The 18169-nt window shown below is 45.6% G+C and overlaps 1 protein-coding gene across 3 annotated transcripts in view; it reads right to left on the minus strand.

Moving 5' to 3' along the window:
- Window positions 1–1399: 1399 nt before the first annotated feature.
- LAMA1 (laminin subunit alpha 1) overlaps window positions 1400–18169 on the minus strand; it is a 123607-nt gene continuing 106837 nt past the window's right edge. Inside the window, exons 50-63 of one of the 3 annotated variants that reach the window (XM_081563138.1) lie at window positions 17395–17539; window positions 16460–16601; window positions 14241–14355; window positions 13846–14016; window positions 12435–12586; window positions 11318–11503; window positions 10560–10695; window positions 9489–9601; window positions 8038–8227; window positions 7070–7228; window positions 6061–6214; window positions 4430–4563; window positions 2626–2848; window positions 1400–1757 (exon numbers count right to left, since the gene is read on the minus strand). In XM_081563138.1, coding sequence (XP_081419264.1) covers window positions 1597–1757; window positions 2626–2848; window positions 4430–4563; window positions 6061–6214; window positions 7070–7228; window positions 8038–8227; window positions 9489–9601; window positions 10560–10695; window positions 11318–11503; window positions 12435–12586; window positions 13846–14016; window positions 14241–14355; window positions 16460–16601; window positions 17395–17539 — 2181 coding nt within the window. In that variant the 3' untranslated portion in view covers window positions 1400–1596. Of the gene's footprint in view, window positions 1758–2625; window positions 2849–4429; window positions 4564–6060; window positions 6215–6827; window positions 6972–7069; window positions 7229–8037; window positions 8228–9488; window positions 9602–10559; window positions 10696–11317; window positions 11504–12434; window positions 12587–13845; window positions 14017–14240; window positions 14356–16459; window positions 16602–17394; window positions 17540–18169 lie in introns of those variants that run through there. The other 2 variants (XR_014075013.1, XM_081563139.1) reach the window with 2 other exon arrangements.

An 18169-nucleotide genomic window follows, 5' to 3' on the forward strand; every position in this document is an offset into this window, starting at 1 on the left:
AGTCATAAAGAGAAAGATAAATATCATATTCTAACACACACATAGGGAATCTAGAAAAATGGTTCTGAAGAATTTATTTATAGGGCAGCAATGGAGAAATAGAAATAGACAATAGACTTATGGACATGGGGAGAAGGGAGGAGAGGGTGAGATGTATGGAAAGAGTAACATGGAAACTTACATAACCATATGTAAAATAGATAGCCAATAGGAATTTGCTGTATGGCTCAGGAAACTCAAACAGGGGCTCTGTATCAACCTAGAGGGATGGGATGGAGAGGGAGATGGGAGGGAGGTTCAAAAGGGAGGGGATATATGCATACCTATGGCTGATTCATGTTGAGGTTTGACAGAAAACAACGAAATTCTGTAAAGCAATTATCCTTCAATAAAAAAATAAATTAAAAAATATGGTATATACACATGATGGAATATTACTCAGTCTTAAGAAAGGAAGGACAATAACACATACTCCATCATGGATGATCTTACAGGACCTTATGCCATTAAAATAAGCCAGTCACAGACCAACTGATGCTGAATGATTTCACTTACATGAGGTGACTGGAGTTGTCAGACCCATGCACACAGGAAGTAAAACGGTGGATGCCAGGAGCTGGGGAGAGAGGGCAGCTGGGAGTTAGTATTTAATAGGTACAGAGCTTGTTTTGCAAGATGGAGTGAGTCTTGGAACTGGGTGGTGGTGATGGTTGTACAACAGTGTGACTGTACCTCATGCCAGAGAACTGTACACTTAAAACTGGTTAAAGTAGTAAGGGCTAACTAGCTATCTAGTTAGGATGCCACTTCTTTTTTTATCTTGCAAAATGCTCTGTTAGATTAGGTCCTCTCGGAACAAAGCTTTGTCTAGACCAGGCTCTGTCTTCCTGTGTTCCCTTTGCTTTGCAACTTGCTGGAGTCTATTTAACATGCTTATGTGGCAAACAGTTGGTGCCCTCTGCTGGAATATAACCAATAGTGTTACTTTCATTGTAGAAATTGGAGCTTAAATTCTTGATAAAGAAATGAAAGTATTCATCTTGTTGTTGTTTAGTTGCTAAGTCATGTCCGACTCTTTTTTTCAATCCCATTGACTGTAGCCAGCCAGGCTCCTCTGTCCCTGGGATTTCCCAGGCAAGAACACTGGAGTAGGTTGCCATTCCCTTCTCCAGGGGATCTTCCAGACCCAGGGATCAAACTCTCTTTTCCTGCATTGGCAGGTGGGTTCCTTGCCACTGAGCCACAGGGAAAGCCCATGAAAATATTCATATGCCACTCCAATCTATGATAATCTTTAATGATATTTTTTAAAAGTTCAAAATGCAAAACATGAAGTACTATCAGGTGATCAACAGAAGATTTCAAAAGTTTCATTTAAAAAACTTAAAAGAGCCAGTGGTTTCAATTTACATTTTAAACTATTTAATAGAGGTATTTGTTGTACACATGGTTTTAGTTAAACATCAACAAAAACGTTCTCTCTGGAAACACCAAACCTGAGTTGGAAATGAAATCTGAACTGTAAAGATTTTAGTTCACAAAATAATTCTCCTCAAAATTTAAGTGATGGTTCCCAGGTGAGGAGTTCCCCAAAGTTCAGGACTCAGTCCCAGGACAGGAATGAGGGAAAACTCCTTGCAGGTAGAAAGCTGTGCTGAAGTCAAAGGATTGCACTTGCGGGCCCTTAGTCAGAGTGAGTCTCCGCACACAACCCCGGAAGGAGGTCCGGCTGCTCAGGCAGTTCTGCTTCACATCAGCTGTTAGGAAAGAAGAGAAAATAAATCTTGTTGTGTTAAATGACGTGAGAAGAGCAGTAGAAACAAAACTAACCGCTTGCAGTTTCCACATCAAAATTAGAAGAATATTTTTCCATAAGTGGCTTCAGTGATAGCGTAATTCATAGAATACTATTAACAAACAATAATTTTAAGGCATAGTTGTGACTTAAGTCATAAAAGGGATTTTTATCTTATTAACAATTGTATAAATTACTTGGAGAATCTGAAATGCGTAATTTGAACCCAAAAGCGATGTGAGAGGGTAAGACACATGCTTTTCCTCTAAAATGATTACCGACCTGTAAGATGATTCCCACTTCCGGGCATCATTTGAGATTTCTGTCAGTAACGTCCCCCAGCTTACTGTACACCATACCCGATGTTCTCAGAGTCTTACCCAATGATCAGCTTCCGCGTGCATGCATGCTAAGTGGCTTCAGTCGTGTCTGACTCTGTGAGACCCCATGGACTATAGCCCGCCAGGCTCCTCTGTCCATGGGATTCTCCAGGCAAGAACATTGGAGTGGCTAGCCATTCCCTTCTCCAGGGGATCTTCCCAAGCCAGAGATTGAACCTGTGTCTCTTACATCTCTTGCATTAGGAGGTGGGTTTTTTGGTTTTGTCTTTTAACCACTAGTGCCACCTGGGAAGCCCCAATCAACTTATATATGTAGATTATTTTGATTTTTCCAAGAATTCGTAGGTATTTGGAATAGACCTAAAATGGTAAAGGATCTGTCACCCAAACCATGTATCTTTCTTCACCTCTATTCTTTATCCACCTGAATAAGACTTCCCCTAGAGCCAATGCCCCTTGAAAAGTGAGCAGAGTGGACATCACACGCACCAGGATAGCCACCGACATAAATGGGATCGTTGGTGTCAGCGGAGGTGGACTGGGTATGCGGACTTTCCGCTCGAACCGTGTTCCCATCGACAACCAGAACCACGCGATGCTTGCTCTTGTTTGCCTGAAGGGTGTGCCATCTTCCATCGCAGAGCCTACCGGGAGCTTTGGGTTTGTACATGGCTGTTATCCTCCCAGCACCGTTGTTAACGTGAAACAAGAGCTAAACAAATGAGACACAAGCCAATAGCTTGGTGAATTTTTCCCTATTCAAGGAACACAGTCCATTCACACGACGTTCTTGGAGTGGATAAAATCAGAGCATTCTGCTAAAAGGGAGGGCTACCTATGAAAATGTTGGCTTAAAGCTCAACATTCAGAAAACTAAGATCATGGCATTCGGTCCCATCACTTCATGGCAAATAGATGGGGAAACAGTGGAAACAGTGGCTGACTTTATTTTTTTGGGTTCCAAAGTCACTGCAGATGGTGACTGCAGCCATGAAATTAAAAGACACTTACTCCTTGGAAGGAAAGTTATGACCAACCTAGATAGCATATTAAAAAGCAGAGACATTACTTTGCCAACAAAGGTCTGTCCAGGCAAAGCTATGGTTTTTCCAGCAGTCATGTGTGGATGTGAGAGTTGGACTATAAAGAAAGCTGAGCACTGAAGAACTGATGCTTTTGAACTGTGGTGTTGGAGAAGACTCTTGAGAGTCCCTTGGACTGCAAGGAGATCCAACCAGTCCACCCTAAAGGAGATCAGTCCTGGGTGTTCATTGGAAGGACTGATGTTGAAGCTGAAACTCCAAAACTTTGGCCACTTCATGTGAAGAGCTGACTCATTTGAAAAGACCCTGATGCTGGGAAAGATTGAGGGCAGGAGGAGAAGGGGACAACAGAGGATGAGATGGTTGGATGGCATCACCGACTCAATGGACATGAGTTTGAGTAAACTCTGGGAGCTGGTGATGGACAGGGAGGCCTGGCGTGCTGCAGTTCATGGGGTTGCAAAGAGTCAGACACGACTGAGCGACTGAACTGAACTAAACCTATGAAAAACAAACAGTGGTTTTGTAAAAACAGTGTCCTAAGGCTTCTGATGCTAGCCTATTCCCAAGGCTTTGGAAGGGAAAACAGCCACTCCGTGGGAAAAAGCCTGAGCTACTATCTTAGTGATGCATCCTCAAATCAGTGTCGTATTTTCAGCATGACAGGAGCCCATGGGTCTGCTAAGGAAAGTGGTTCACAGCTGTTGCTATAGCACCTGTGAAGGAACATTTACTAACTCCCTCCTGAAAAACTATGGATGCTCTACTACCCCAGGTAGTAGCACAAAAAATCTGAGACCAGCAGAAGGTGGGAGGGAAACGTTGTAAGTATCCTATTGTCAGCTTCTTATGCTGTATGTGAAGCTTTGCTGTTGTTGTTCAGTCACTTCAGTCATGTCTGACTCTTAGTGATCCCCTGGACTGTAGCCCACCAGGCTCCTCTGTCCATGGGATTTCCCAGGCGAGAATAGTGGAGTGGGTTTCTATTTCCTACTCCAGAGGATCTTCCTGACTCAGGGATTGAACCTGTGTCTCCTGCATTGCAGGAAGATTCTTGACCACTCAGCCAGCAGGGAAGACCTTTTCTAGGATTATCTATTTTCAAATATTAACTGAAATCTTTTCTCCATTCCATGAAAGTGAATAATTGGAAATTTGGATTTAGGTATTTCTACTGTTTCTCAACTGCTCTCTTTGACACTGGAATGAGATGTAGGGTGGGGGGCACTCCATCCAGATTAAGCACCCACCTTTCCATCTACAATCTCCAGTCCAATGGCATCCACTTTGGCGCTGCTGATCCCCAGGAGGACACCGTTCTCTGACGAGGTACGGAACTCCAGCGTGATGTTCACGTCGGATCGCACTTTGTAGCCTTCTCTGACTGAAACACACAAGGAAGACACCCAGTTAGGGATGGGGCCTGCCTGATGCATGAAGACACAGGCTCAGAGAGGCCAGGGGCTGGGCGGGCTGGCTGTGCTTTTCGGCTCCTGATGAGGGTCAGGAGACCTGGCTCCAGCTCCACCCCCAGCAGCAAGTCTCTTCCACCCCCAAGCCTCAGCTTGCACCTCTGTAGGATGAAGTGAGGCTTTTAAAGAAAACACACAATCAGCTGGGCTAAACCTGACTAGAGCTGATGTGGGCACAAGCTGTTATCCAGAGCCACGTAGGTAAAAGTCAGAAGGGATTTGACGCACGTAATCGGGTCATCATCCATCCAAAAAATAGAGCACTTCACTTTCCCAGTATCCACTTAGCAGTGAGGCATCTTTTGCTGAGTATGTTAAGTGTGTTAGACTCCACACTATGCTTTTTTTTTTTAAGTGGGGTTTTAATTGAATGAATTTTTCATTCAGGTGATAAAAAAGCTGGGCTAAGTTAGGGATATTAGCAATAGCAGGCAGTTGTTACCTATGGGGCCCAGGGATGCAGGAAAAATGGGAGAAGGTGGTGTTTCTAGAAGTACACAGTGCAAGAGAGAAGCCTGCTGGCTTTTCCTCTCCTTCCTCCCAACCTCCATCTTCCACCAGAGCCTCCCTGGAAGCCCCAGGCAAAGGAGCCCAGAAATTAGTTCCCTGCGATAGGAAACAGAACAAGGGCCAGGGGAGCACTATTTGAGTGCAAACAGGAAGTTAGCCGGCAAGCTGTTGTTGTTTAGTCCCTAAGTCGTGTCAGATTCTTTGCAATTCCGTGCTGTAGCCCGCCAGGCTCCTCTGTCCATGGGATTCTCCAGGCAAGAATACTGGAGTGGGTTGCCATGCCTTCCTCCAGGGGATCTTCCCGGCCCAGAGATCAAACCCACATCTCCTGCTTGGCAGGCGGATTCTTTACCACTGAATCCCCAGGTTTAGCCCGCCAATCAAACGTGTGAAGTGGGAGAACACATAAGATATATAACAAGGGCTACTTCTAAGCCTTGAGGAATTTCCATCCTAAAGCATTTTAGAGATTTAAATTCCTCTACTTACAACTGATTAATATTTCAACAGTCTAAACGGAGTTAATTTGTTCATCAAAACTGAGTCACACTTGGCTGGCTGGTCCAGACATTTTATGCTGCTGGTTTTGAATTCAAAGGTCTTTATTAACCTGGACAGTGACAGTTTTTGCCTTATGTAAATCTGGGGCCAGTACATATGACACCAGGACCACATGTTGGAGGGTCCTGTCTGGAGGGTCACCTCTCCTGGCGAGAGGAGGCCATCTGGGTACCATGACGGGTGAGGGGTTTTTACACAAGATGCTGAGAATCCAGAATTCGTGGTCTCACTGCAGCTTGTGCAGCGGGTCCTGTCCTATCGGATGATTCCTGGATCCTCATCATCTTAGACTGCAGGGCATCCCAGAGATTGCCTGTGAGACAGTTGAGCGTACATACCGAGGGCTGCATATCCACTGCCTTCAAAGAAAGTTCCTTCCTGGGCCACGGCATAGCACCTGGTCACTGCAAATGCAGACACGGGGCTATCCCTGTCCAGCTGCTGGCTGTTCACTGTCACCTCCCCGAGGCAGGCAGGGATGCTGTGGGTGATCTAAGCGAAATGATGCAGGAGTAGGTGACGGTGAGGAATGAGAAGGATAAGCACTCACTGTTCCCACACTTCAACACAACACAGTAAAACACTGTCTTTTGGTTTTAAAAATCCAATGGCCACAATACTTCACATGAAGGTCTAACTTAAAGCTACTATAATATAGTAAAAAGGGTTTTCTATTGAGTAAATATTGTGAAAATCAAGACTGTGGAGTGGGGCTTCCCTGGGGGCTCAGGGGTAGAGAATCCACATGCCAATAAAGAAGACACAGGTTCGATCCCTGGTTGGGAAGATCCCATATGCCATGGAGCAGCTAAGCCCATGTGTAACACAACTATTGAGCCAGTGGTCTAGAACTGGGGAGCTGCAACTACTGAAGCCTGTGCACCCTAGAGCCTGTGCTCCCCAACAAGAGAGGCCACTGCAATGAGAAGCCCATGCACTGCAACCAGAGAGTGGCCCCCTCTTGCTACAACTAGAGAAAAGCCCAGGTGCAGCAACAAAGACCCAGCACAGTCAAAAATAAATAATAAATGAAAATATAGGAAAAAAGAAAAAAAGGCTGTGGAGTGTTCTAATCTGCAAATACAAATTTGCTGGACTCTCCTGAGTTGCACTGGGGCTAAACGGCTGTGAGAAGGCAACTGTTCGCTCACTAACCAGCAGGAAGGCAGGCTGGGCTTCAAGGAGAAGCCCCAACACGCACTGGAGGGATGTGGTTCCAAATGTTTCCATTTTGTGGCCAAGCTCCAGGCTGAAACAGGGTAATTTAAACACAAATACATTCCTCCACAAGACAATCACCTACCACAATAATGGTAAAAATGGGCCTAGGGAGAAAACGCTACTTACGTTTCCAATGTTCCTGGCCCTGTACTCGGAGGGGAGGCCTCCGAGGTACAGCTTTCCTTCCACATCTAGCGTGGTGGCATCTCCCACCGTGGTCACCGTGGGCGATTCCTGGCCGTCGACCGTCATGAAGCCCCTCCTTTTAAAGTACTCTGTCTTGACCTAGAGCCATACGAGGACGTGAGTCATTTCTAAGGTATCTGAGAAAACAACAGCTGTTTGCAGCATCTGTTCACTGCAGGAGTAATAACCCAAATGGAACCCTCAAGGAAGGCTCAGGTGTTCACACCTCTGGGGTTGAGAGGAGGCTGAGCCTGGAGCAGGTTAGCACAGGACCTGTTTCAGAGGCCCCGTCACAGCAACACGGAGGCCAGGACATCAGGTTGGGCCCATTCATGCCCCCTGTGGGCTTGGTTTACTTCTCGTCAAACCAAGATCATATCTGGTGAACGAATATTTAGTTCATTCTACCAATGTTTGCTGCTGCTGCTAAGTCGCGTCAATCATGTCTGACTCTGTGCGACCCCATAGACGGCAGCCCACCAGGCTTCCCCGTCCCTGGGACTCTCCAGGCAAGAACACTGGAGTGGGTTGCCATTTCCTCCTCCAGTGCATGAAAGTGAAAAGTGAAAGTGAAGTCGCTCAGTCCTGTCGTGTCCGACTCTTTTCGACCCCATGGGCTGCAGCCTACCAGGCTCCTCCGTCCATGGGGTTTCCCAGGCAAGAGTACTGGAGCGGGGTGCCATTGCTTGAGTGCCTCCTAAGTGTCAGGCACTGAGTGAGCCCTTGGGGTATTTCAGGAAGCAGAAAAGGTTGTGCCCGTCAGGAGCCTACGTTCTATGGGGCCGATAGCAGACACAGAGCAAGCTGGAAATCAAAGGGGTTGATCCCACTACTGTGAAACGGAGTGGACACAAGGGGCCGGTGGGACAGAGCTCGGCATGAGTGACCCCACCTTTCTGAGAGCCTACCGTGTGCCACTGGCCGTCGCTGAGCAGAGCGGGGTGTGAGACCTTGGTCCTGCCCTTCCCAAGGTCGAAGGTGAAGTGGAGGCGGCCCGCATGCAGCTGGAGCGTGGCGTAGTCCACCTGGTTCTGGTGAGCCATGTAGTACACCAGGCCGCTGGAGGCGAACGTGCGGATGCTCAGCTGAACTGAGAGCCTGCAGGGAGGCAAGGGCTCTCAGAAAGGAACACGCTCTCACTGTCACTCTTTAAATTCAAAGACCCCAGTAAGTGTTTCAACACCTGTTTTTAACATCTCAGGTCATCCATCCCTTCATTGACCTATCCTCATTCATTCACTCATGGTAACTGCCTACCTCCGTCTGCCAGGAATCTTCCTAGGAGCAGAGGATCAAGCAGTAAACAGAGGAGGGTCCCTTTCCCCAAAAAACTAACACCAGAAATATACCAGAGAGTTAAAACTGGGTCACATGGAGGCCAGTGGGGAAGGGGGCTAATGAGCTGTGGCAAAAAAAGGGTGATGATGGCGAGAAAGCTGGAGGGCTCAGAGGTCTTGATGGGGGTGAGCAGCTGCTGGAGCGAGAAGTAAGGAGGAAGGAAAGGTGGCTAGCAGGATGCTTAAAGCAGAGATTGTGCAGGTGGGGTGGGTACTTATGAAGTGCTCAGCGGTGTGACCACGGGGAGAAGGCGGCTGGGGAGGAACGAGGGAAAGACCTCTGACAGATCGGAGCCAGAGGACCTCAAAGATCAGGGGCTGGGCGGCTGTCAAGCTCATGGGGACTGAAGGCAGGAGACAAGGGGCAGTGACCGCAGATGGTAGCGACAGAGGCATAGAGCACTGCAAAGCCGAGGGCGTGGACTAAGGGGCTGAGACCCACAGGAGGACAGGGAGGCCTGCAGGTCCTGAGGAGCCTCGGCCACGAGCTCTCTGGGATGTGAGCCGGCTTCCCCACTGGAGAAGGCTGCCTGGGACAGGCAGGTGTGAAGGCCAGAGGGAACGTGCAGGCTGGTGTGCGTGTGGCTCCAGGAATTTGGGGTCAAGATGATAGAGCTGCAGGGGGGGTGCTGTTTCCCCAGATTAGTGAACGCTTTCTGTAGAATGGGGTTCAGCGTCCAGATGACAGCTTCAGGGGACTTGGGATTCCAGAAGGAAGAGGGGTTTAGGTACCCAGGGCTCTCCTCCACACCCCTAGAGAGGTAGCCACCCACCATCATCAAGTCAGGGTCCAGACAAACCACAGAACCCGGCTGAATCACGCTGGAGCATCTGAGCTGCACAGAAGCTGTGTTCCTCTTTGCCTCTCACTGCTGCCATGTGGTGGCAAGCTGAACACTCCCAAGTGTTCACTTCTCGTGAAACACGAGAAGCTTCTTTCGGAAAAGACCCACTGCTGAAGAATATGCCCTGGATTCTTCTAGCAATGAGACACCTCGTGAGGACATTAGAGCATCACCTACCTCTTTCGGACAGCCAGCTGGTTAAAGGGTAGCACCAAGTGGCTGCCTTCTGCGAGGCCAAACTGATGGGCTTTGGGGACGTACTCTGGGGCCTTGTCCGTGGCGCACAGTTCCTATAAGAGATGCCCATGGCTCATTTTTATGATAAAGCCATGACTTTCATGATAAAGCCACGAAAGGCCAGGCCCACCACCCCCACCCCCGACCACACCCTGCAACACAAACATGTCTTTTCATGAAGGAAACATCTCAGAAGCAATGGTGTCAGACCACCAGCAACATAAACAGATCAGCAACACAAACACACCAGCATTCCTTTTACCTTATTGGCTGTTTATTCCACACCCTTTTGTCTCTCTGAGAGGGCAATTAGAGCTTCTGTTTTTTACTTCAGTCGCACTTAAGTTCACCAAATTCCCATGAATTTTCATCAGGCCCAAGGGGCAAAGGCCTTGCTTGTGCCCAAAATGCCCCTCCCCCAAAAAAAACCTGCTCTGGGGAGGGCCTGAGGGGTCAGCGGCTGCAGAAACAGCTGGCACACAAGCAGCAGGGGACTATACGTGCCCACAGGGACCAGGCCAAGGTGGTTTCTCCTCGACAGGAGTGAGGTGTAGCCAGGAGGAGCCAGGTTGGAGGGCAGGTGCCCTGGGTCCAGGCTGAGTAAGGCTGTAGACTCAGTTTCCCAGGTCAGTAGATAGAGGCTACCAATACCATTGCCCTGAACTCGGAGACAGGCCCTGCTCTGTACGACATCTGCATCATCAGAGCATGAGCTCTCAACCAAGGAAGCAGAGAAATCATCAAACGGAAAAGAAAATGAAAGCTAACAAGGGCTTCTCTGGTGGCTCAGATGGTAAAGAATCTGCCTGCAATTCAGGAGACATGAGTTTGATCCCTGGGTAGGGAAGATCCCTCAGAGAAAGGAATTGCAACCCACCCACTCCAGCATTCTTGCCTGGAGAATCCCATGGACAGAGGAGCCTAGTGGGCTACAGTCCATGGGGTTGCAAAGAGTCAGACACGACTGAGTGACTAACACTAAACTGCATAATTAAAGAAGGACCTTCTTACTGGACTTGGTAAAGGCTGGGGCTCTGGTGGGAGTTCTCCGTCGTCTCGGTAGACAGCCAGCTTCGGCCTCTCTGAGAGCGAACAAGAGTCCAGATCCGCATGTTCATAGTTGGTGGCACTTGTGAAATCCAGAAGTCTAGATACAAACAAAGCGTTTCAGAATCAACGATGATAATACAAGCCAACACATGCACCAAGGTCATATGATTACTGAACACTTAAAATTCATTAAAAAATACTAATACAATACTCTTAAGAGTAACCAAATCGACCATCTCCCACAATGACTAGAAGTCTATATGCATGCTTAGTCTCTTTAGTTGTGTCTGTCTCTGCGACCCCATGGACTGTAGCCCACCAGGCTCCTCTGTCCATGGAATTCTCCAGGCAAGAATACTGGAGTGGGTGGCCATGCCCTCCTCTAGGGGATCTTCCTGACCCAGGGATGAACCCACATCTCTTCAGTCTCCTGCATTGGCAGGAAGGTTCTTTATCACTAGCACCACCTGGAGAACTAACGTCTAGTGGTTCTTTTCTTTCTCATGCATGATAACCAGACTGTCCGTCCTTCTAGTTCAAAATGAGGGGACTTACGCTGGGGGACTTTCATGATAAAACATGGGATTCACTTATTATTTGGGAACTTGCAGAATTTGAGGCCAGCTCCAATGGCAAAATTAGACTATAGATTAGTGTCGGTACTGGGCATTGAAAGATCAGGACGGGCACAGCCAGGCTGAAAGTACAGTCATACTTACTCCATGTTAAAGACCAGGTTTCGGATACAGCCGTGGAACGAGCTTCTCATCTTGAGCATGGGTGTCCCCTCACCCTGGGGAACGCCCCCAACATACAGGCTGGACACGTTTATGGTCCTGCTTTCTGCTGACGGGCCCAACTTCATTTCCACAGGAGTTGTCTCATCCACTTGAACAGTGATAACTCTAAAGAGTCAAAGGAGAAAAAAAAGATTTTTAAATACAATCAAACATCACTGTCCATTTTATTCTAGCAAGTTCTTACTAATAAAAGTTTTCCCTGAAAAGAAATTTTTTTAACATGAAATTTAACATGTGTGAATAAAAAAAGGCAACTCTTGAACATGAAAAGAGACAGCTGAACATTCTTCCAAAATGAATGGAATGTGATTAAACATTATTCAGTTCCAGTGCTTTTTGAAGAGTATCCTTTACTTCTTTATCTGTAACAAAATGTCCAGTGTGTTTTTAAAACATTTGGTCTGCTGTTTTTGAGGGAGATTAATACAGAAATGTTACTCTAACACTATTTACTACTATTTACATTTTACTGTTTGCATTGTTGCTATTTACTATTTTATCATTCACTATTAAAATTTGCTTCCTGGGTGGCTCAGTGGTAAAAAATTCGCCTGCAATGCAGGAGATGCGGGTTCAAGCCCCGGGTCAGGAAGATCCCCTGAAGGAGGAAATGGCAACCCACTCCAATATTCTTGCCTGGAAAATCCCAGGGACAGAGGAGCCTTGCGGGTTCAGTCGCAAAGAGTCAGACACAACTGAGTACACTATAGTTATTTACTATTTTACCACTCACTCTTAGACTTTACTAACACTGTAATGGTATTTGACACAGAATTTTTCCAACTAAAGACAATTTATGCTGGGCCTCACGAAAGGGCAGGGTTAAGGTTGTTCAATTATGAAAAATCTGCAAATGTCTTATTACAAAGCAGATGAAATTGATTTCGAAGGAGGTCTTCCAGCAAGCTTCTAGAATTATTTTGGAACTCTAAAAACTGAATGCTAATGACATCATACTAATTATTCCAATCATTTCACTGCAAAGAGCCCCATACAGGCATCCTACTGGGGAACCTTCATAAGGTCAGGCAAATACCTTCCGCTCCTTATCACAGAGATGGAATGCTCTTGACCGTCACCGTAGGTGCCCGTGGGAGCGTGCAGGAGAGCTCTTCTCAGGCTGGTTCCGTCCCCAGGGTTAACATGCACTTCAACGTGGCCTTCAATTAACATAATGGACCAGAAGGGCTAGGAAGGAGACACAGAGAATTCCCACAGAAAAGACATTACTATAGGATTTAAAGAATTATCATCTAATGAAGGCAGTGTGGCTGTATTAGTGCCAAGGAAACAGATCCTTAAAAATATCACCATGTGACACAACTGTTTTCTACTTCGTATGCTGCTTTCTAATCTCTGCTCACATGATTTACTTTCTGCATTAGGCTGTTATCACTAACCACATCAAAGATTTCCATTTCTACACAGTCTTCACACTTACTTATTGCTACGTTACGTACTAACAAACAGTCATGCCGTAAGTCACTGATCTATGTCTCTCCTTCCCCAGGTTTACTGAGATATAATTGACATATACCATTGTATTAGCCTTAGGTATACAACACAACCATTGAATATTTGAATATATCACAAAATGATCACCACAATAAGCTTACTTAACATCGATCACCTCATATAGTTGCAAAATCTTTTTCTTATGGGGAGAGCTTTTAGGATCCACTCTCTTAGCAACTTTCAAATATGCAACATGGTGTTGTGACTATAGTCACTGTGTTAAATATCACCCCCTGATCTTGTCTTACAGCTGGATGTTTGTGCCTTTTGACCCTCTCCACCCAATCCCCTCCTGCCCTTACAAACTCTGGTGACCACCAATCTGTTCTGTTTCTATGAGTTGTTTTCTTCTTAAGTTTCCCCATATAAATGAGATCATATAGTACTTGTCTTTCTCCATTTAACTTATTTCACTTAACATAATGTCTTCAAGGTTCATATGTGTTCATACATAGGATTTCCTCCTATTTTATGGCTGAATAAAATTTCACTGAATACACACACACACACACACACACAGTGTCCATAAAATGTCTTGCACAGTAGAGAGCCATACTCTAAATTGTAGCTCTGTGACTTCTATTTCATTAATACAATACATTAGCATTCTCTGAGTCTCTTCAAATTACATAATATATAAAGTCTGAGGAGAGGAAAGGGTAAATATCACCTAATTTATTAGGATCCAAGGTAGACACTAAGTGTCTTTTTTCTCAGTGGCTGGACAAGGAAGATGGATTTTGCAACACAAAGACACCACTGATTCATGAAGGAAAACACATTCAGCAATGAACACGTTTCCTTAGTAAAAAATGCACCCCCATAAACAACCAGGCACACAGCTAGAATGCACGTTAGTCATCTTCTATCCAGTGTTTCCTGAAGTCATTTTCTCCCTGAGCTCCTGGCTTGAGAGCCTCTGGGTCACTCACCCCATGGGCCTGCCGGTCACCTGGCTTCTCATCGCCCTGGCTCAGGGCAGCCAGGATGATGCCACTGCTGTTCCTGGTGGCAAATGTTGCCAACAACTCCATGTCTGGTGACAGAGACTTGGGTGGCAATTCAACGTAGCCACCTCTCAAGAAGCTGACGCTTCGGACAGGCTGGTCAGAGAGGAGAGAAAAAAGCCCATCAGGTCCACCATGATTGGAACCTCCCCCACCCAACCATCACCCAGAGGCTGCTGCCGTTTACCTCACCACCTCTTTTCTATTCAACCCCCTGGTTTAGATTCTGTTGCCTTATGATGTTAGTAAATCAGTGGGCATTTGATTTACTCATCCTAATATTATTACACTGGTCCCAATATTCATAAAACGCTCCCCACCTCCAGTATACAGCCTTTCCTCACGCCATAGGAATTTCTGAGTAAATCAAAGGTCGATCTGGATATTTCCAGGTTTTTGATGCAGCCCACGTAGCTTTTGCTGGAGACACCTTTCCTGTAGGGAAGGACAGGAGAGCAGCAGCAAAAAAGTTTGGATCTTATAACTCCAGGTTTGAAAGAAGAAATAAAAACAAGGACCATCTCCCTCCAGGTGTCATTCTCAGAAATGTCTAGGTCTCCCTCTAAAAAGGATACTGACCATGAGACAGTGAGAATTCAGGTCAAATATGTGCTCACCTTAGGCCTAAAGAAAAGGATCAAATTTAATGAGCACAACTACCTAGATGGCCATAAGTAAGGCTGAGAGCAGAAGAATTGAAGCTTTCAAACTGTGGTGCTGGAGAAGACTCTAGAGAGTCCCTAGGACTGTAAGGAGATAAAACCAGTCAATCCTAAAGGAAATCAACCCTGAATATTCATTGGGAAGACTGATGTTAAAGCTGAAGCTTCAATACTTTGGTCACCTGATGCAAAGAGCTCACTCACTGGAAAAGACCCTGACGCTGGGAAAGATTGAGGGCAAGAGAAGGGGGTGACAGAGGATGAGATGGTTGGATGGCATCGCTGCCTCAATGGACATGAGTTTGAGTAAACTCTTGGAGTTGGTGATGGACAGGGAGGCCTGGAGTGCTGCAATTCATGGGGTCATAAAGAGTTGGTCACAACTGAGCAACTGAAAAACAACCACCTAAATGGCTACCTAGACAAAAGTCTGCTTAATATTTTTAAGGGAAAATATTACAGTCATTACCATTTGGGCATACTCACCAAAACAGAGGCCAGTTATAAGAAAGACAGTGCATTGTCATAAGGAAATTACGGCACACAGTTTACAGTTCAGTCTCTGGGAGCTTGGCTGCCTTGACTGCTGGCCGTGTATGCATTCTTTTCTTTTAATGGTGTGAAAGAAACATTTCGCTTAATTTGTCCCCAATTCAAAATTACAAAACTGAGAACAGCAAACTGCAGAAAGTTTATGTGAATTATTAAAGTCGCAAAGGTAAACAAGAATAAGAATCAGTGCACCTCTCCTCTGCCATCTTTAATCCAACTTGCTGTTGCTGGTCTTTCAGCTTTCACATACATTATTCACTCTAATCACACAAAAGGGGAATCCAGATAAGTCTGCAGAAAGCACGATCTTTTTTTTTTGGTCTCCAAAGAGATTTTTCTAGTAGAAAGTCTGGACAGGAGAATGAAGCGTGATGGAAAGTGAGGTCTCCAAATATTGCACAGTTACCATTTTTAGATGTTCTACAGGCAGTAAGTAGAACATCATAAATTTTACTACAAAAGGCTTTCTTTACTTCTCAAGTATATGGCATACTTGGAAATAAATCCTGAATATTCACTGGAAGGAATGATGCTAAAGCTGAAGCTCCAATACTTTGGCCACTTGATATGAAGAGCCGACTCTTTGGAAAAGACCCTGATGCTGGGAAAGATTGAGGGCAACAGGAGAAGAGGGTGGCAGAAGACAAGATGGTTAAATAGCATCGCCGATTCAATGCACATGAATCTGAGCAAAATCCAGGAGACAGTGAAGGACAGAGAGGCCTGGCATGCTGCAGTTCATGAGGTCACAAAGAGTTGGACGCAACTTGGAGACTAAACGACGACAAATATGGCATACTAATCAAAACAGAGTGCTGTGGGCTCAGTTATGTTCTCTACCTCCTCTCAAAAAAGATTTTGACTTTCTAACGCTCTACTTTGACGTAGTATTCATAAGGTACTGAATGTAACCGTACTTGGAAATAGGTCTTTGCGGTTGTAGTCAAGTTAGGATGAGGTCATTAGGATAGGTTCTAATCCAGTATGAGTGGTGTCCTTACAAAAAGGGGAAATTTGGTCACAGAGAGACACAGAGTGAAGGCATTGTGTCCACAAAGATGAAGGATGCCACCTGCAAGCTGAGGAATGCCTGAAGCTACCAGAAGCCCAGAGACAGCATGAAACAGATTCTTTCTCATGACCCTCAGAAGGAAGCAGCTCTGTGGACACCTGATTTCAGAACCGCAGCCTCCAGAACTGTAAGAGACATTTCTTATACATTTGTTAATCATTTCTGTTGTTTAAGCTGCCCGGTTTGTGGGATTTTGTCACGGAAACTAAAATAGTAATTAGGGACACGACAATTCTGCAGTGTGGTATCATACCTTACACCCCTAGACCTTGGTAATCCACCCACATAAATTGGATCCTTATCCAGACGATTGAGGTCAGAAGATGCTCCTGGAGTCTCCCCTTGCTTGGTTTCTTTGTAGGTGGTGTTATAAGCATCGATAACTGCTAGGAGCCCTAGAGGAGAGCAAGGGGAACAGATAAGAAAATCATTTCCTATAGTACAACAAAACACAGATGTCTCACAAAGTTCATTAACAAAGACATATTCTTTTCTATCCTGCAAATTTGACCAAGGAATGTTCTTGACTGTTAAAGGGCAAATGAAAACCCTCTTTATAAAAGTCAATAAATCCAGAATGCACATGCTAAATGGCACCAGAATGTGTGAAAGAAAATGGAATCAATTTGACCCTTGATTCCAATTTAGCCTTTAATGTCAAATAATGCATTTGCAAAAGTGAAAGTCGCTCATTCGTGTCCGACTCTTTGCAACCCCATGGACTATAGAGTCCATGGAATTCTCTAGGCCAGAATACTGAAGTGGATAGCCTTTCCCATCTCCAGGGGATCTTCCCAACCCAGGGATCAAATCCAGGTCTCCCACATTGCAGGGGGATTCTTTTCCAGCTGAGCAACCAGGGAAGCCCAACAATACTGGAGTGGGTAGCCTATCCCTTCTCCAGATCTTCCCGACCCAGGAATTGAACCGGGGCCTCCTGCATTGCAGGGGAATTCTTTACCAACTGAGCTACCAGGGAAGCCCAATGCATTTGGAAACCACAGACAAATAGAATATTCCTTCACAAAGCTGTGAATCCTGGTGCTCAGAATTCCAAAGAAAACAATGGCTTTTGAATAGAATGTCATTCAAGAAGACTCAGAAAGCTAAAGAAAAAACAAAGACTGCTAACTTTGGAAAGATTTCCATTCCTACCAGGGCATTTTGTCCATCTGTCCTCATACTTACCTTGCTTTTTATTTCGCTGGAAGGCAATTTTGTACCAAGTTCCATTATTATAGCGTCGGTCGGTAATCAGAACAAGGGGCCCAGAACCCAGGTCAATTGTCACCCTGACTCTGCCATCAATCAGGTCAATGGATAAAAAGTCTTTCTGTAAAAAACAAGAGAAAACACTTACCCATGGTTACATTATTATCACAAGATTTCCTTCCTCTCCAAGTCAGGGACGGTGGAAATCTCCTATAGTCAAACTGAGAGAACAGGATCTGGCCCAATATTTGGACATTAAAAGTGTCCACAAGGCTTTCTAGAATAATATACAGATATATGTGAGATAAACTCATGAACATTAAAGTCCACAACACAGTAAGAGTGGTGGACTCTCCGCCTCTTTTTCACTTAGATTGACAAATGAGCCAGTCCTAAAAATACAACCAAAAAACAGAAAGATCACCAGCATTCGAGATAAAAATAAGAACATGATCTCCTGCGATGGAATTCAAATAAGGTTAGGAAGTCACAGTGAATAAAACAAGACCTGTTGTTTTAGGCTCATAATTTAATAATAAATGTTTAAGTGACATTTATAATGAGGGGAGGGCTTCCTAGGTGGCTTGGTGGGAAGAGTCCACCTGCAGTACAGGAGATGCAGGAGACTCAGGCTGGATCCACGGCTCGGGAAGATTCCCTTGGAGGAGGGCATGGCAACCCACTCCAGCACTCTTGCTTGGAGAATCCCATAGACAGAAGAGCCTGGTGGGCTACAGTCCTTGGGGTCACA

This window comes from Giraffa tippelskirchi, chromosome 14 (genome assembly GCF_054371585.1).
Source record: "Giraffa tippelskirchi isolate mGirTip1 chromosome 14, T2T-mGirTip1v1.2.pri, whole genome shotgun sequence".
NCBI lineage: Eukaryota > Metazoa > Chordata > Mammalia > Artiodactyla > Giraffidae > Giraffa > Giraffa tippelskirchi.